Source organism: Motacilla alba, chromosome 7 (genome assembly GCF_015832195.1).
Source record: "Motacilla alba alba isolate MOTALB_02 chromosome 7, Motacilla_alba_V1.0_pri, whole genome shotgun sequence".
Classification (NCBI taxonomy): Eukaryota; Metazoa; Chordata; class Aves; order Passeriformes; family Motacillidae; genus Motacilla; species Motacilla alba.
The window spans coordinates 11,020,795-11,041,057 of NC_052022.1; the positions used below are offsets into that span (position 1 = coordinate 11,020,795).

The 20,263-nt window shown below is 41.6% G+C and overlaps 1 protein-coding gene across 8 annotated transcripts in view; it reads left to right on the forward strand.

Moving 5' to 3' along the window:
* The window catches only part of SEMA5B (semaphorin 5B), a 267,620-nt gene that overhangs the window by 155,117 nt on the left and 92,240 nt on the right, over window positions 1-20,263 (forward strand). For all 8 annotated transcript variants that reach the window (XM_038143564.1, XM_038143565.1, XM_038143560.1 and 5 more), the window contains one exon: window positions 7,902-7,947. In XM_038143564.1, coding sequence (XP_037999492.1) covers window positions 7,902-7,947 — 46 coding nt within the window. The remainder of the gene's footprint in view (window positions 1-7,901; window positions 7,948-20,263) is intronic.

Consider the following 20,263-nt stretch of genomic DNA (forward strand, 5'->3'; position numbering starts at 1 on the left):
AGGGAAGGGATTGTTGGGCAATAATTTAATCTCACCAGCCAAGTCTATCAGTATTTACATACAAGTCATGTTGAATACATCCAGAGAACTGAGGATGTTTGTCAGCCTAAGTAGCCAGGTGGGGAGGCTGCCAGGGGAGCAATAATCACAATAATCAGTGCATCAGAAGAAGAGGAATTTTATGTTGTGACTTACTGAAATGATGGGCAAATAGGAGAGCAAAGGTGTCTGTGTGTCTTGGGGCCATATCAAGGTGCTGTAAGTGCTCTCTGACTGCAGCTGGATGAGAGAGGAAGAGAGGATCTGTCAGCCACATGTCAAAAAAGACTTGAGGTGGCATGTGGGATAATATGTGGTGGTCTGAGAGATGGAGTCACTCTTCCAGAAAAATAAGAACAAACCCACACATGTGCTTTGAAAATTTGTCTCAGTTCTCTGAGGCTTTAAAGAAACTCATCTAGTGAAAAAGAGGGGAGAAAATATAGCAAAACAAAAACAAAAACAAAAGAAAATAAGGAAATTTACCCTCATTTGATAAATATATTCAAACAATATTACAAAAAAAACCCCAATCCCCATTATTTGAAGTGTCTCAGGAGCATAGCAAATACTATAACCCCGAAGAATGTGGAATCACTTTGCAGTGAGGCTTTGTCTTTCCTGCCCTGGGGAAAAAGAAGGACCAGAGACATCAGAGCCAGCTTGCTGTTCCCTTTGCAAGCTGATAGAAGAGGGGACAAGGCTGTCAATCCAAAGGCAAATCCTCTTTTTGCTTTTCCCTTCCCCAGCAGCATCCATCTATCTAGATTTCTGCATATTGGCATAGCCCAAGTGTGCCTCAGCTTTGCTGTTGTCCTGCCTGCTCTGCAGCTGTGTCTGCCTCTTTTGACTCTTCCTAGAGTTGGCCCTGAATGTACAGCATCTAGAGGAGCATAGCTGTGCCATGTGCCCTGTGCCATTAAAGCTGCTGGTAGTTCTCCACTGAATGCAATATAGAGGAATTTCATCCTTGTTTCCACAGAGAAGAACTAACTGGGCTTCAGTGCAACACAGAAACAGTAGCTGAGCCCCTGGCTTGATTTGGAAGCTGTTTAATACAAATGATATGCTGCCTGCATAAGGATCCTCTTCTAAGAGGTTGTTTCTCTAGCTCCAGCTGAATTTATAACCGAGAAAAGTTGCATTGGGAAAAGCAATGGTTCATACAGCAACTGCATCATATTACTGTCTGCCATTTAGTATGGTTCTCTGTTGTACATCTATTGATTTTTGTGGAAGAATGATGTATTGGACAAGTTTTTCTTCAATAGAAACAAAATTACTGGTGAATAAGGATCCAGCTTGTAGGGTAGCTGCTGGTCCTCCACATTTCTCCAGCAAGTGTTTGCCAGGAGCTTCAAATGAACCACTGGGGTAACATTTGCAAACAGATTGTCACATCACACTCTGGACCAGGCATGTAATTAACTCCTTCTGCAAAGGCCAGAATCATCCTTCAGGAGCTGGGATTCTTGGTATGGTTGGCTAGTTCCGAAATGTGGATAACCATCTGAAAAGTTCAGCCACAGCTGGACCTGCGTACAGGCACTGTGCGTTAATCTAGCATGAGATTTGGTAGCCAGGAGCCCTGGGGTCTGATCTCGATTCCATCATTGGCTTGCTGTGTGCTTTGGAGAAGGTCATTTAACCTTTCTCTGGCTCATTTTCTCCATTAGTGTAAGGGGGGCAATGATACTAACCAGCTCCTTGGGAGTCGTGAAGCATGACTAAGCTGTGTTTGTCATGTAGTGTGGAAGTACAAAGTATATCTAAGGCCTCCAGGAGCAAAGATAGGAAGAGCTGACAGGAGCTGCTGGCTCCTAGCCCGAGGCTCAGCCCCAGAACGTGGCTTCCAGGAGTGCCAGAAGTGAGCATTAGTTGTCATATGCATAATTCTGTGTCTTGTTTCATATCACCCAAAGGACCCCGTTCTGTTAATTGTTTTTCTTACTATCTACTCTGTGACAGTTGTAAGACCCTCTTGCAGACCTGGACCCTGACTGCAGCACAATCCCACCCTGAGGAGGGGCAGTGAGAGGGAAATGCAGCTCTCTTCTTGGCATCCAGTGATAGGATGCACTGGGATAGTTCGAAAGTGTGACAGACAAGGTTCTAACTGGACATTAGGAAGCATTTCTCTACTGAAATAGTATATTTTATTTTATTTTATTTCATTTTATTTTATTTACACAAGGAACCTCTTCCCAGAGCACCATGAGCTAGAGGCTCCAGTTCCTCACCCAGGCTGTGTTGCATGATGGGAACAGTGCAATATTAGTCCCCAAAAGGGACAGTAACTCTTCACTCAGTTCTCTTCAACTTTCTCTGTTCTGGTTTTGGTTGGAATAGAGTTAATTTTCTTCTTCATAGCTGGTGCAGGGCTGTGGTTTGGATTCAGTATAAGAATAATGTTGGTAAGACACTGATGTATTAGTTTTTGCTAAGCAATGCTTATGCTAAGTCAAGGACTTTCCAGTTTCCCATGCTCTGCCAGGGAGCAGATGCACAAGAAGCCAGGAGGGTGGCCAGGATAGCTGGCCTGAGCTAGCCAGAAGGATATCCCATACCCTGGAACATCATGCTTGAGTACATTAACTGGGGGCAGTTGGCTAGAAGGGGCCAGTTGCTGCTGGGGGGTGGGCTGGGCATCGGGCAGGGCAGAGTGAGCAATTTTATTGTGCAGCACCTGTGTTTCTTGGGCTTTATTCCTCTTTCTCATTATTATTATTATTGTAACAACAACAACAACAACAATTGATTTGGTTTCAATTATTAAATAGTTCTTATCTCAGCCTGCGAGTTTTACCTTTTCCCAGTTCTCCTCCCAGTCCCACTGAGGAGGGTGGGAATGAGCGAGCGGTTGCACGGTACTTAGTTTCTGGCTGGGGTTAAACCACAACATTCTCTCAATGTGTATTTTTTATGCATGATCAAACATTATTATCAGCTTCTGTTGGCTTTGTTTCTACTTGCAGAGTAATTGCCTAGAAAGAGAGGGAGCTTAAGACAGCCTACCCTGTCAGGAAGAAGGGGGGAACTTCTCACACCTACTATAAGGTGGAGGGAAGTAGCAACAAATGAGCAGATGTAACATGTAGTGGTAGAGACCAGCTGAGTTAAGAAAGCATATTGTTGGTTTCTGTGGGCATGTCCAAGTCCTGAGATGTTCTGGTGGTGGTCAGCGGGCAGGCTGTCAAGGCTCCAAATTTGACAGCAGGGTTTATTCTGAAATATAGAGAGGTTTTCTTACCTACTTGGTGTGTGAGGAGTTAGGAAACGCGAACAAGCCTCACTCATTTAAATAGCAAAAAACATCTGAAGCTAGGATAGCCTTTTATTTATAAATGATCAGTCCATCAACTGCTGGGATGTTTCTCCTGATCTACCGCAGCAGAACTGAAAAGCTGCTTTCTCTTAATTAGGAGGAAGCACCTTTTAATAAGCCAGTACAGTGCTGACAGATGTGCTGCCTGAAAAGAGGCACTGAGAAGGAGGCCTGAATGAGTGACTGAAGCATGCTGCAATGCTTATGGTTTCAGAGCTCCTAAGATAAAGGGTCTCTGTTGTTGTTCAGGCGCTCTTATTATGTGACTTCCCAATAGAAAGGCTTAAATTTATCTTGTATCTCTATTGCTCAGCAGCATCACAGCCAAAGTGCTCTGCCTTCAAAGTAAATTGTTTCAAGGCCAGGCAATGTGTGAACAAGTGCATGGGCACCATGCTATAAAGTTCACCCAAGGTGCTATTGGCTGCATGAAATAAATACTTAATAAGCAGATTTGACTTGGAACTGTCATGGCAAACAGATTTACATGGATATATTCTTCCACACCCTTTCCTGAATCACATCTCAGCTGCTCTCTTGCTGCTCTGGTATGTGTGTTTTTTGGTACCAGGCACAGTGAGCACTTAATCATTTTACAAGCAGCCAAATACAAATTTCTAAGCCAATTAACAAATACTTTCATTTAAAGGATTTCTGCTGCAGCTTGACTCTGCTCATATGCACACAGAATAGAGCTCCCAGTTAAGAAAGTAATTCAACCTCTACTCATGAGTGTAAATGACACTTCAGCACAGGTTTATATGCTGTGCCCCAGCTTTGGGTGTGAGTTAGTCTCCTAACTAGGGCATAAACTAATGGTCCAGGAGATCATCTCCTGGTTGTGCTGCAGATATGTTCTGTGATGTTGGCTAAATTGCTCAATCTGTACTTTGAATTTAAATGAGAGTGATGTATCTTTTTCTGTCTTCTCTATACATTCAGATGGCAAATTCTTTAGCCTAGGTTTTATAGAGCAGGAGAGACTTCACAGAAGCTAACTTTGTATATATCTGAGCTGGGGAATAGTAACCCACTGCAGTCAGAGGTGACAGAGATGATCTGCCCTCGGTTGTTTGAACAGGCATTGGCTGGGAGTCAATCTCCAGAGGATCCATCATCAGCCCATTCTGTGTCTTAATGCAACAAAACCACAGCCTTGCCCGAAACTTCAGGGCATTACTGTTTAACAGGGGCATTTTCAGAAAGGTGCTGATGTTTATGGAAAATAAGGTTAGTTGTAATAGTAATTAGTAATTTGAGGCATAATGTCATCTGTAGCAGAGTACTCAGAGGAGTGTAGTCACTTGCTCTGGAGATGGCTGAAATGCAGCCAAATGCAAACAAAGCTTGGGTTTAATACTGTGAAGTTGTGTGACCTTTTAGGATAGCAATTAAGAAGGCTATCCTATCTCTCCAAATTTGTGCACCAGCTTTTCATACAGAAGCAGGAGGATATTAGAATATCCTGGCTGCACCAGGCAATTGCTCTTCTGGCCTAGTTGGGTGGGTTCAGTTTAGGAGAAAAGGAATTAACCAGCATTCACTTACAAGAGAAGATGGGAGGGAAAGAAAAAGATAGAAAAAAAGAAGACCAAGAAGGTACCTCATGCATTCATGTGGAGATCTCAGTGTTCTTATATACTTCTTAATCATACTCCTTCAGCTGCTCTAAATTATAGTTCAGCAAGGTATTAAACAGACATAACTTCAAATACAAGCAGAAAAAAAGGACACAAATGGGGCAATTCTAGCTACACTAAACCATGCCTGTCATTCAGAGATCTTGCTCATTCTTGGACTGAAATTGCAGTTACAATGCAATTCATAAAAATGGCACTGTCTGATTCAGCAGATGTTTTCCTTTGGCATTTTACTCCTGCTGCAGCTTTAAAGAACAAGTACGGTTAAAAGATCATGTTATTAATTAAGGATTAGTCAGCTCTAGCTGAGTAGGTCAACTGGAGTCAGGAGGTGTCTGATAGCCTGGTTTGCCTACAGGTGTTTGTATTGCTGCTGTTAAGATGTGAGAAGGATCAAACCAACAAAAAGAAGCTGCCAGTGCCTGTACAGACACCAGGTGAGGCAGGCTGATAAAAAACATGGGGAAGCCCTCCTTTCTGTAAGAAAGCCCCAAGGTCAGACTTAGAGAGCTAAAGTTAGTATAAAGCTTTTGGAAGATCATTGTGCTATTCACATTAGCACTGTGTTCCTGCCTGGTTCAGGTCTCAGCCACCCGAGTGGCTCTGTCCAGGTGCTACACAGCAGTCACTGAGAGAACAGACTGGCTTTATTGAAATGGACACTATCCCTGTCTGCATCTGTTTTGGCTGAGTGGAATGAAAATTGTGTCCTTTGGATATGTCTCTTTCATTAAAGATATTTTGGTTGAATTTGCTCTGCAGTGCTTTCAGGGAAGAAAAAAAACCCCTAATATTAAAACTTATTACCTAGTCAAACTGTCCAGCTTTTTGCAAGCCTAGAACAAGGAGCTGAAATCTGCATTATAAGACTTCCAAAATCAATGCATTTAAATAGCATGCTTAACAACAGGAGAGAAACTTCAAGTCCCTAGTTATGAGAACTTTTTTCCTGAGGGTATTGTAAGATTGGAGGCCTTTCCCAGCAGAGGGCTTATTCCATGATATCTCATGTCCTGGAGTTGCATTAATATTTTGGTGTGAGTAGGTATGTGGTGTTCCAAGGGAGCGGTCAGATCTGTCACTGGATGAGAATTTAGCTTCATTTTGAAATTTTAGCTGTGTGTAGCTTAGTGCTTCTGGTCTGCTGCATGCACCTTTATCTAAGTCTGATGCTGATGCTAAAGAGCTAATAATTTTTTTTTTCAGGAAAGTATGCAGCCCTTTGAGACAGAATAGGGTTTCAGACTGTACAAAAGAACTGCTGGATCTTCAGTGACAGGACTAGGAGAAAGGATGGAGATTTCTTCTGTGTGTATGTCTGTATATTTCTCTGTGTACTTACAGGAGGTATAATAATCACTGATACATTTTCTTCAGATATTGCTATTAGGTCTCATTCTTCTCTGGGTAACCAGTCCCAGAGTACAATGATGCAAGTCAAGAGCAAGTCAGAACTATATCAACTGAAGATTTGGTATAAGGAGTTTGACTTCCCAAGTTCCCCATCATCCTTGTCCCCATCCTTCTTTATTAACAGTCAGCATTTGAGAGCTTTTGATTTATTTATAGAACTGGGACAAGTACACAGGCGACTCTGCTTATGACTTAGATGGTACACAAGTGATACATAACAGAAGAAGGAAAAATTGCTCAAGCCTTGTTGTGGTCATTGTGACCCAATATGAATCTCTCACTATCAAAGTTTGAATTACTTTTTTAGCCTGTTCAGGGTGTGCTGCTGTACTAACCCTACAGAAGGCTCTTCAGAAGAGTCCTCAGGACATTTTCATTCCTATAGGATCTTTCCTCTGGGGTAACTGGAACTTGCTTTTTTACTAGGTTGGGGAATGTCTGTATACTGGCTTTTCTAGAGGAGATGAACCAGTATCATCAAAGCTGCATTTTCTACCATTTAAACAGAGCCACTTCCAGAAGTCTATGACATAAAAGTGTCATACATGACCTTGTATGACATAAAAGTGTGTTCTCTGGGAGATTGTGGTGTCAGTGATGTTGGAAAAGGATTACAGCTCTTTAGACCCTGTGACAGATGGTATGAAAAAATATGAAGTTAGATGTGGCCAAAAGCCTCAAGCACACAATGCAGTCCGTATGGCTTAATATGTCAGCTGATTCCTGGTAATTGCATTGTCTTAGCAAGCAAAAATGTGAGATAAATCCTGTTAACTAAGCCTTATCTACAGATGTTTGTGCAAATATGTGTTGCCTCCTAGTTGTGATGGAATATGAACATTCAGAAGGGTGACGGGAGCTCAGCTGATATGTGGTATCTCATGCTACAGTGACTTCTGTCAGGAATTCCCTTGCTTTGCCTGTGAAGAGACAATGACAGGAGGATTGGGAGTATCTGCAGTCACTGCCTTGATTTCCCTGCTGATTTTCTGTGCAGAGAGATTCCACTGAGAAGTATCTGCTCTCTTCTCTTCCACGAAGTCCTGAATGGGAATTCCCACAAGAACAGGCTTGGGGAAGCATAGTAGGAAGTCAGCTCTGCTCCAGCTGGCTTCTGTCCAATCCCAGTTTTCTCAGAATTCAGTGAAAAACATGACTGCAGCCCATACGGACCTCAACTAAAGCCTGCTGAGAGTTTGCAAATGGCCCTTTGTGGCTGGGATTTCATTGTGGTTCTTCAGTATGGATTCTGGAATAGTTAATGCTAGGACCTGCTCAGAACTTTGTTACCAGGTTCATTAAGATACTGATGAACAACTCAGTGAACAGACATATATAACTGCTTTTGCATTCTGTGGAGAGGAGTCCAGGAAAACCTTTTGTTTGTAGACATGAATGACCAAAAACTCTTACTTGCTTTAATAATTTTTCCCTTCCTTCCTTGGTAGCCTAATAGTTTGTAATTTTTCTGCTTGTTCATGCAGGAACTACCTCTTCAGACTTAGTCTACACAACGTTTCTCTAATTCAGGTATGTTCATTTTTTACTCTCTTATTTTATTTGACTTGTTAATGAAAGTTCTGTAATATTTGATGTATATTTTCAGAAGCCTATATAGTGTAAATTTGCCCAAAGTGGTGCACCAGGGAGAAGACAGAGTCAGAACCAAATGCTTATTCCCACTCCAGTGATAATGCTGGGGGAAGGGTTCTGCTACATTTGCCCACTTGGATGGTGCTGTCTGATTTTGATTCTTAAGTATTTGGGTGGTAATGGCATCTGCCAAAAATTTGGCATCTTAAGGAAGAAAGCCTGTAGTGTGACTGATACAGGCTAAAAGGAAACAATCAGTAGAAATTCTTGGCTTTCTTTAGAGATGTCAGTAACATGCTGGAGAAGGTTTTACTATTCTCATCCATCTTCATTTTAGCCCTTGCAGGCCTTTGTGAACATGGATTGTTGAGGAGTTGTGTTTTGCTAAATGCATTACTAAAACCATGATTGGACTTGCAAGCATTCAAGAGGCAAAAGGGGTTGAAAAATGTGTGCTACCATTGCCTTTACCAAAGTAAAGCAGCTGAAGTTTGAAAGCACTTGAAAATATCCAGCATTATTAGGACTTGACTGTCACTGCACTGAATCTGGAATTGAAGGATGCAGCAAAAATTGTTAACGAAAACACCAGCTGCTTATCTTTAAATAAATTAACACTTATGCTCTGGGATACTTACCATCTTCTATAGTTGCTAGATCACCAAACAAGCATTCAGCATTTTTTCAGACACACTGAGAGGCCTTGCTCCTGTACCTGACCACACAAAGAAGCCATTAGAGTAGTATTGCCAGCCGTTCTGATGTGCACAAGCCTTTTGCAGTTAGTAAGAGTTACAAGTATAGCTGGAGAGAAGAAAAGATGTTTAATGGTTGTAAAATGCATTGAATCTTCCTTTAAAAGGAAAACAAAGTCCAGAGTTACCAATGACAACAATAAAGAGTTAGAGAAGCTGCTACTCCCATTTGGCAGTGCCTTCCCTTTTGCAGAGCTGTATTAGCATGGCTGGAAGGTTTCCAGTGAGCACACAGGAGAGGGAAGTTCGTAGTCATGAGAGGTGTCATACCTTCTGCAACGCCTGTTATCACACTGCCTGCCACAGCCTCTGCTGCTTGTCAGGGATCCCCTTCCGCAAAACCCAATTGTGAATCTGCCTCACACACTTCTGAAGCCAAGCTTGGCCCTCTTCAGTGCAGTAAGTTTCCTTTTCTACACTGCAAAACATGGGAAGTCTCCTTCTATGGCACTGGAGGCTGCTGTGGGATCTCCGGTTAACATAATGAGCTTAGTTCGCTCCTGCTTTCTGGGTGTATCCGGTTACTTTGCCAAGACTTTTTGCATGACAAAGAGAGCATGGAATTATGTTGACACACGTGTTGGGAATGATGGAAGTGATTGTTTCCCAACCTAATGGTTGCCTAAGTAGCTGCTTGGCTTGACTCCATAAAGCTCATGATGCTTTTTAAAGGCACCACCTTCCCTTCACCGTGCATCATTTTAAAGGTCAGATCTGAAAGTGAGACAAGAAATGCAAGGAACTTGCATTTCGTTCTTTAGGGGTGAGAGTGCACTTCAAGAAATAATCACAATGTCAATTTGCATTTTGTATCTCCTCTTTGCTTGTAAATAAAATACAGTGTGGATCTTTCCAGGCCTGAATTGGGATAGTTTTTCATCTCGAGATTGTATTCTGATTTATTTCTGCTCATGAAACCTCACTGTCATCCTGCCAGTGGTGCTAAATCTGCTTCACAGTGCAGGTTTGTGCTGACAGGTATCTGCTCCCTTGCATTTGTACTTCCACAAAGTGAGGGCAGAAACATGAGGAGCACAGTCTATGGAGAGAGACATCAGGATATGTTGGCTGTGGGACAAAGCCTGGCAGTGAGAGGAATGTACCCCTCTAAGCATGGTTCGATGAAGTATAAAGCTGTTTTTTCCTAAGTGTTCTTGTGCTGTATCCTGAGGCTGCACAGTTCCTGTGGGAAAGAAGAATGCCACGTGGTTTAGATAGGAAGTTACTGTCTTAGAATTGCAGTAAACTAAAAGACAAAATTTAGTATTAACTGGGAAGTTGATTAAGAATTGTGAAAAAAAAGACAACATTACTGTGTAGAAGGATTTTGATTTCAGGGGAATGAAGGAAGAGAGGTCGATTTTGGGATGTGTCACCTCTTGGGTCCCTTTATAATAAGAGGTCAATTCTTTTTCTTTCTTATCTCTCATCTGCTCTACCATGTGTTGATGTTTCCTCCTCACTTAGAATTTTCTTTTGGTTCTGCTGAGATTGTTTTTCCAAGGCACTAATCTTTTACATGAGAACTAGTAGGTGGGGTGGAGGAAAAAACTGAAACAGAACGAGATCATTTCTTGCTCCACAGAACCAAATGTCCCAACTTCTCAGAGGTTTTTCCTCCTCCTCTCTTTGTTTCCAACATGTGTTCTAGAAATTTCATTTGGAACCTGTGAAGCTTTTCACCAAATGAGTTTTAGTTGCATGAGAGCTTTTGTGGTGGTCAATACTTTTGTGAAAAACATTTTTGGCTGATCTTCAATATCCATAAGGAAGTCATGGCTCAGGTATTTTGGAGATAATTTTTGATTTTGTCTGCCTCTTTTACTTGCCAAAATTGAAGCACCTTTTTAAAGAATTACTGAAAACCAGCATCTTGAGGTGGGGTATCCAAAAGCACCTGTTAATATTGGAAACTTTGGCCTGTAGCATTCAAATTCTTGCAGCAGTCAAAAAACACTGTTTTAAAATGGATACTCGTCCCTAAATCTTTAGCATCTCTTTTAAACAAAATCTCTGTTTCATATCTGTCTTTCAATGATTGTCTTATATGTATTGTAAATTCTCGTTACTAGGCATTTTATAGAACGCTTCTTTTAAATGGTGTGCATGTGGAGAGCATGCTGGTTAATTTATGCATGGATCTGAAACAAGGCTAGCCCCTAATCTGCAGCTTTCATGGTGAGGCCATAGAAAAGTCAGTTTTATACTGGAGTTGGTAATTAATAGAGTAGGTGGAAGGGTCATTTTAAAAACATAAGCTTTTAAGCAAAATTCTTAAAATTCACAGAAATTATTGGGATTTCTTAGCAAGGAATGCTGTTCTGGGGTGTGTGTTAAAAGCAGGCTATTTGGCTGGCATTTCATAAATCACGGTACAGTGTCTACCCCCTGTTCACTGTGATTTTACCTGGATTCTTAGTTCTCACTTAAACTGAGCAGGAAATTATTTTTGCAACCTTTTTGAGATACAAAGACTTCCAATCTTTTTGCACTTAGATAGAAACAAGCCTCTGACATTTTTCTAAAATCTGAAGGAGAATGAGATAGACATGTGGTTAATTGGCATGCAAATACTCTGGGTCAAGTTATTTTCTGAAGCATCAAAAGAGAACATTTACATGTGCATTTCTCTCATCTCCAACAATTGGTCTTGTTTGTTTGGGGCATCCTTTTTCCCCTTCCCCTTTCCCTTCCTCTTTCCCTTTCCTTTTCATTTCCATTTTCCTTTCCTCTTTCTTCTTTTCCTTTCCTATTCCCTTCTCTATGGATCTAAGGTGTCCTTCTGGACTCTCATCTGGTAAGTGCAATAGAAAATGTTAGAATTTCATAAAATATTTTGGTTTCAATTGTTTCTTTTAATGGAAGATCTCTCATAAAAAAAGTTTTTAAGCAGCCCTGTGAAGTTTGTGTGCTGGTATGTCAGGCTAGTAGTGTTTCAAGTATTTAAAATACTTGAAGAGTTTGTACTATATTTTAACAGACTGTGGAAGAATAAATAAGTGCACCTATTGCAAAACTATTTGGAAGACATAAGTTATTTCACCTAAGAAAGACAAAAAAAATTGAGATCAAAATATGCTTTAGTTGACAATTTAATATATTTTTCCTAAAGACAAAAATGGAAGAGTGGATTAAGTGCAGAGAGAGAATATCTGAGTTTCCCAGTAGTCATAAACCTGAATTAGGAAGGACTGCCTGTGGAGACCCACACTGTCCAGTACCACCTAGTTCTACAATTACAGATCTACTGGTACCCTACTGCAAAACACAAAAGTGCTACAGAACACCCAACTTCATTTGCTCCTGAAATTTGGCTTCACATTTCTAAATAAGATCCCCTATATTCACAGGGGCACTTTGGATAGTGCTACCCAGTCACTAGGGCAAAACCTGATGTATTTCTCAGTCCCACTGAGGCACAAGACTTAAACACAAGCTTAAAGTAATTTATCAATATTCTGTGGCAGTATCAGCTCTTAAATCATGATCTGAACCTTACTGAAATAAATTTCTTTCTGCTGATATTGTTGGGGTTTTGGAGTAAGTATTTTTTCAAACCTGAAATAGAGACAAAACATTTCCATAGTGTCCTGTGGCAGATAAACTGCAGCCACCTACCCAGTGCATTTCTGATAAGGATGGTTTTACTCCAGTTTTTCTTCCCTTGGTCTAAGAAGCAGCAACATCCCTGCTACAGAGATGAAGATCTTAAACTGCACAGCTGCTCCTGAAGACACACTTCCCTCACTGCTATTCCCTGAAGGGATCTTTAGCTCTGTGGCATAATCACTGATAAATCAACAGCATGTATCAACAAACTGTAGTTAATAATAATAGAACTTGTCTATCAGTCCTCAATATGCCACATAGCAACAAATGGAACAGGTTTTGTCTTTTGCACTTTGAATCAAACCAAGCATTAAATGCATTATTTTCTACTTATTTAGGGCTCAGTAGTGCCACACTTATGACTGCTGATGAGAATAGAAGTTTGAGGAGAGGTGACAGAGTTTAACTTGGTTTTTCTCTGTATAGTTGAATAAAATGTGATAAACAAAATCAAGAGGGAACAGTGAGTAATATAGTTTACAGCACTATTGTCACTCAAGTAATCTTTCCTAGTGAAAATACTTCACTGAGAAATATTAAGGATTCACAATATGTTCATCAAGGCCTGGCACTTATCAGAAAACTTGCAAATGTTAGAAAAATCTTCCATCCCCAAGAGTTGCTGGATACGTACCAGATCAGGCTTGGAGGGCCAAATTTGTGCTGCTGGCTCTTTCCATGGATGCCTGAGGTAAAGTTAACCTGCCCAGTTTGTCTGCCTGGGGTTTAACATGTGGCAATAGGGCTGCAGCACTCCTCTATCAAGTGCTGTGGGGTTTGCCAGTAGAAGAGAGGTAAAAGTAGTGCATTTCAGATTTCCTTGCAGAAACATCCTTGAGCCAGAGCTGTTCCTGTTTTTCAAAATATCCTTTCAAAGATCATGAGAAAATTGGGCATTGATATTGCAGCGCAAGCCCAGGGCTGGGCTGGCCCAACTTTGCTGAAGGTATTTATTTCTCCAATCTAGTTGGAGTGTGAAGATTATCATCCAATTTAAAATCCAGTTTGGGAAGTAATTTTGGGAAACAGTAAGACTACTTTGTCTATCTTTATGTACCATTGAGTTGCCTGACAGGAACTCTATTTTGAAATGTTCAGGAATAAGCTTCACTTTCCAGAAGCAGTTTATTTACTTGTTTCTTGCAGATTCCCAGATGTGTGTTTGAATTATGTGGCACATATTTCTAGATATTTCTTTATTTTCAGGCCAGTGCAGTTCCCTCATTTAAAAACATAATCAAAAGACCTCTACCAGAGCAGATGCAGTCTTTAATATGTGGCTCGTAGCTGAGTCCTGGTTGTCACATATTTTATCAGTATGAAACATTTTTTATTAACAGATTAACATATAAATCTATTCATAAATCACCTTCCAAAGCTGCACCTAAAACCTCTCACTCTCAGCCTAGAGGTTTAAAGCTGTTCCATAATAAAGCTTATATTGGCTGGAAAAACTTTCTGGTAAATTCAGCTATTTATTCTTATGCTTTAGGGTCCCCAAATAAAATCTACTCCCTGAATATTCCCTTCCTTAAAATGACTGGTCAGGAGCTAGATTGCAGCTTTCAGGTTCAAGTCATCCTTCCCAAGATTTATGTAAGAGAGAAATTTCTACGTGGAGTGAGAGATGAGGGAAATATGCATGTCAGACTGGAGGTGACAATGTCTGAAGGCCACACCTCATCCTTCAAGGACACACTTCTCCAGCTCCTCACTGCAGGGAACTGTACTCTGTGATGGGCTCCAGCATCTGCTCTTGGGAACCAAAGTTCTGCTGATGTTACTCATCAGCTGAAATTCAGAGAGCAGAGAAAGCAAATATTTTCCCACAGTCATAGTTTTGAGTGATTTCTGAACACAACATCCCCTCTGTCTGAGAGAACCCAGCTCATGAGTCCATTTATAACCAGCAAAGCTTTTAAGCCCAGGTTTAGCTTTACATAAATACCAGTTTTCTTTTGAGAATTCTCTGAGTTAAGAACATACTGCATGCTCTAGTGAGTAAAAATGTTTCAATATGCACATTCATAGGTCTGCTAAACTGGCTCAGAGTCTACTGTCTAGTCATGATCAATTTAATTACTCTCTAAAGTGAGCATTTAGGCATAGTATAGGAAGTTCTTATACATATATATGTATATACATACATACATCTATATCTATATCTATCTATATCTATTTTATATATATACCCATAGACAGGAGGGTCACATACATAGGGTATAGCACCCCTATAGAGGAGGTCTGGGAGCTGTACTTGTTTGGATTTGTACTTTAAGCAGGGCAGCCCTCCTGGAGTCAGTGAAGGCCACGGAGCTGATTTGCATCCAGAGGGGAGCTACCCCGTTCTGCTCACACAGTAAAGTGAAGTTTACATGATGGATGTCAGCTGTGGATTGCCAGCCTGCTTCCCTGGGTAATTTGTTAGTTGGCATTCTCTCCTTCCCAGCCTCACCTCACCTAGAAGCCAAAATTACTACAGGGGTTTTGGTCTTTGTCAGCAGACATTATGAGCAGGATTTAGAAACTGAGAATTTAATTAGCTGCTGAAGTCACTTACTGATAACTGTAGCATATTGGACTCTTTATTTGATAAAACCCTGTCAGGCATTTTATGTGTAGGGAATGAAGACTAATGCTCTTATTTCTTGCAACTTACAGTCAGGACCATTAAACATACTTTAAAAAGGGAAGAGAAAAAAAATGAAAATCCAAAGAAAAAATAAATTCCTTGGACTTCTCATTTCCTGACACCAATGTTGCTTCTTTATCATTGCAAAATATATTTTGGTTTGCATGTTTAGCCCTTTTTCTCTGTGGGCTGCTTCCCACTCCAGCAGCTCCAGGAGGCTTTGGGGGATCTCCAGGCGCTTATGGCTGTCCCCTGCTCTGACAAACTCACTCGTGTGTGGCTGCTGTCAACAAACCCAGCCCTGCAGATGTTCTGAGAGGCAAATCTGCCTCTTGTTGTAGGCAGCACCTTACCTAAGCCAACATTTACACAAAATGAGATTTATACAGAATTATTCTTTTTAAATTCCTATTACTTTAGGTATGCGGGATATTTTCTAGGCACGGGAGGGGTTTATTCGCTAGGTGTACCGGCTGGCGTTGTGCCAGGCACAGAGCGCATTTCTGAGCCGCTCCTGCCCCAGTTAAGGCTCTGTGACACGATTGTTAGCAGGGGCTCCAGCACAGGATGGGTTTAATGCCACCTCGGCTGGGAGCGGTCGATGTGGGAGCAGTGACCTATTGAGTGCCACACGTGGGCACAGCCAGCTTTTGCTGCGGTTCCGACCGGTTTGAACCAGTTTCGACCGGTTTCGACCAGTTCCGACTGGTTCCGACCGGTGGTGTCCCTGCTCAGCAAGGCCAGGACTGTGGCGGGGGAGCTGCCCGTGGCTCCCAGCAGAGGTGCCGCACGCTGCTGGGGCTGCCCTGCTCGGCCAAGGGCTCCTCCAGCCTGGGACGCAGCGTCCTGAACCATCCCTGGCGTGGGAGCTGAGCCACACATGCTGTGGAGTCAGGAGTACCAGGAGTCCTTGGAAACACAAAGGAGAACAGTGGCATCTTACAAGATAAACAATGGAGTACGTGGGCCAATTACTAAAAAAAAAAAACAACCCAGCAGGTCTTTTAAAGATTGAGAATACAGAAGAATATCTACATTTTGTTCTCAGAGCAGAGCTTAAGCGAGATCTAAATGATTCATGTCCCTTGCACTGGCTCTCTGCACAGGATTAAGTTTGACCCTGTAGCATCCAGTCATTTATAATGAGAGCATTAAAAAAATCACCATTTATTGATTTGCATCTCCCAAGGGCCCACAAATGACCTCACGTTTCCTCTAAAACAAACTATTGAGCTCTCTGCAAAAAAGAAAAAAAATATTTTATAGTAAACACATTTCATATTACTGTGTGTATTTTTTCTCTAGGTAAATAATCCTGCTTTTCTCTGTTAGTAACAGTTTAGCTGATGTGTGTTTTACAGCTTCTTTTAAGCACACCGGTTCTGAATGACTAATGGGGGGGATTATTGGAGCTATGGAGCAGACACAGACGTGGCCTGCACAGCTGTTACCAGACACCCAGAGCTGGGGAGCTGGGATGGGAACAGTTTGCTCATCACTTCCGCTGGATATTGATCCTGTCTCAGCATGGCAGGTGCAGCTGAATCCCTGAATCCTTTGAAAACCTCAGAGAGCTGTGGCCTCCAAGGTTTCACCTGCCTTCCCCAGACTGAGCTCAAGGAGGGCCCCACCCACGCTCTAAGAGGACAGATGGGTAAATGGGCACAACCTCCACTATGCCTGTGGCATCTCCAGCCACCCTGACTGGAGAAGGATGGGAAGTTTGCATCCTCAGAAACCTTTCTGCAGAGCTCCAGGAGGATCAGCAGCAAACCTTCAGCTGAAGGATATTAGGCAATAGCTGCTGTGGGTTGCCTGCTACTGGGTGGGCAATGGGAAAGGAAGGGTGGGTTACACCACTGGAGGAGGGTGAGGGAATGTGGCTGTGGGGCATAAATGAGTTGCTGGGTGCCACTGCAGCTTGAGCAGTTAATAGGAACAATTATCTTAAGTTATTCTACTGTCACAGAAATGCTTCTTTCATCTAGAAGATACCACACCATGGTTATAGCTCCCTATTACATTTTTATCACTAACATGACCAAGTAAGAGACTATTCTGAGACTGCAGAGACCAAGAGTGGTGAGTTGGGGGAAGGACACATGCAGAAAAATGACATCTTTCTCCATTCTCTGTAAGGAGAGTTTGGATAGCATGGGCTGGCTGCTTCACTTGCAGACAGCTGTGAAGAGCTAAGGTGGTTTCCAGCTATCCCCAGTCTGAGCTTTCCTTTCTCCAGATGTGAAGCTGAGATAATGACACTTTGTCCTTTTGAAGTGCTTTGAAATATGGAGCATTTTGTTTAAGATCTAAATGTTATATGTGATTACATGCACTTGTAAATATAGGAAATTTGCCATAAATGTGAGACTACAAAATTGTCACGTTCTGATTCATAGTAGATGTAGTATTAAGCAGTTGTTATCTTCACCTCTTCTTTTTAGGTAAGCAAGCAGGTAATTCCAGCATGTCCATGTGTTTAAAATGGATGCCTTTTTCACTACTTGTTTTCTAAACATTTTGAATGAAAGCCTTTGAATGTAAAAATAGAATAGTTGGGGTCTGCTAGGGGAAGAACACTATACAAATGTATCCCTTCAGATAAAAATACTTAGAGTATGAATAAACCTGCAAATTTGTGTAAAAAAGACAACAGCTTCGAAGGAATGTGGGGGAGGGTTAATAAAAATATGTTTTCGTCAGAAACACTTTTCTGTCAAGAATTCTATACACTAATTATTGATTATTCACTTCAGACAGGAGACAAAGCAAGGTTTTGAGGTTTTAGAAAAAAATATTTTACTTCCTTCTAAGTAAGGAAAAGGAGCTAACGGGGCTGCAGCCATTTGAATAGGCTGCAAGGTCGCCCAGAGAGAAGTGATTTAAGCTTTATTAAGAATGTGAAAAAAAAATCCTAACTTATCCTGAGAATATTAAGAGACAAACTGCAATTGCCTAAGAGGAGAGAATTTTGATGCATGGGGCAGAAAGGAATGATCAATGGTTCATAAATATAATAGTGGTAAACACAGTGACAGGAGAAAAAAATGTATGTGGCTAATATAATTGTTACAAATTTAGTAGCTTTTGCTGTGAGATCAGTTATTGAGGATTTAATAACAAGGCAGAAAAAGAGAAAGAAATTTTTTTCAATAGAAGATAAATGTGAAAGCTTTGAAATCCACCAGAAAGGAGTTAGGAAGAAACACAAAGAAGTATGCTGCATTAATCCTGTTGTAGAATCATTTTGTATTCCCTCATCTTAATTATAAAACATATTTTCAAAACTCATTTATGGAGTCTTTGACCTTCATAGAGGTCAAATGCAAATGTGCTGGAGGGGAGGTGAGGGAAGAGCCAGGTGGAAGTGGGAACGTAAGGGCAGGACTCAAAGTGAAGGAAATTGAAAAATAAATCTTGGGTTGGCAGGAGAGTGCAGACTGGAGGACAGAACAGAGGATCTGGGAGGAAGGAATAAAAGACACTGCACCAGAGTCATCTTTGCAGGAGAAGGAGCAAATGCATTCCTTGTTGAGATGAAGCTTGGCAGAGCTTACTGCAGCATCAGGTGCTGACGTCTGGTGTTGGAAAAGAGGAGGCAGAAGCAAGGCAAACTGTGACAGACCAAGCAGGGAATCTGAAGGCATCTGTTTCCCAGCCTTGGGAGGAAGAGGTTGGATCAATGCCGTGCACAGTGGTCAGGTTCTGGCAGTGGCAGCAGGCAGGGGCTGTGTCCAGCTGGGCTGGGCAGCGAGGGGACAATAGGGCCTAGAAACACTTGAAATTTTGGTGGTGGGACAGGAGTGGCAGAGAGCCATTGTCCCCAACACTGCAGTTCAGTTTTGATGTAAATTGTAGTACACTTCCAATAAAAAATAGACTTGAGACATATCATTTGGATTCTTGATAAATCAACCCCATTGTATTTTTCCCCCAGACTGACTCCTTGATCTTCTTGATACAAGTATTTGATTTACCCTGATCAAGTGCTGGACTCAACCACTGCATATGTTGCTAGGGATGTGATGGTTTTTGAATTATGAAGCTCTTGATATGAAGAAATTGAGAGACTCAGGTCCTTTTTGGGCTTGTCATTTCCCCACTGACCACTGAAAAATATTGCTGCATCAGAGCCTTCCAGAGTATTTAGGACTAGATGGATGTTGGCTTCACACTTCATTGGAAAGGCTGGGGAGAGGAGGTGGAGGCAGGAGACAGGGAATTCTCCACTTTTGGTTCTTCACTTTCTCTGTATTTAAGTGTTCCTTTCTGATGGAGCACAGATGGTCTTAGATTAAGGAAAATACATGCCAGAACTGCAGGCTGGGCTCAGACTGGGAGTTAGGCTTGACATGAAATAAGCAGAAGGCTGTAATTAGCTTATCAAGAGCGTTAGGCACCTGGTGGAGGAAAGCAGAGATGTAATGCACAATGTAGGTATAGAACAATGAAAAAAACCTCTTTTATGAAATCTCTTTTATGAAACATTGAGGACTTTTCATTGCTGACTTTCTCTTCCAGCCCTGCCTGGTAATTTCTGGAAGGTCCTACTTATTCTTGGTTATTAGTGATTTATCAAAAATGGCCTTTTGCTGACAGTTTATGATGCTGAGCACCAAACCCCATAGAAGCCAGAGCGTCTAAAGGTCAAAATCTATGTGTGTTGTCAACAAACCATCCTGGGAAGCTTACACCACACTTGCCTGAGCACCATGTGAACTCCCTGATTGCAGATATCTGTTGTCTCACTGGTCCATCTCCTTCTTTCTGCCTGTTTTTTCTAGCCACGTGTTGGGTTTCACCTCTATGCTAGGATTGAGGCCTACTGGGGCAGAATTGCATTTTAATTTCCAGCAGAAATGCCTGCAGTATGCAGCTGAGTAGCCCATGTGCTTCTGCAGTTCATGTCAAAATCATACTAGGAACGGGGTCTGGATCTTTTTCTAGGTGGGCTAGAAAACAAATGGAAATCCTCACATACATCTGCTGAACTGAATAGGGAAAGTACAAAGACTCCTTTTTAGTTTAGGGTTTTGAATTTTTTACCCATATTATTGAAGCTCAAAAACGCTTACTTTAAATTGGGGAAGAGCAAGTGGGAGAGTCTGGTTTCACTTAAGTTCCTGTGGTTCAGGAAGGATCTCTGTTTTCAGCCTGCCTTGCAAAACTTTCCCAATCTCTTTGGCTTGCACAAGACTGGCCTTGGCTCATTAAAGGAGTCTCAGAGCTTTCGTTTGGTCTCAATAATGCAGCTTTC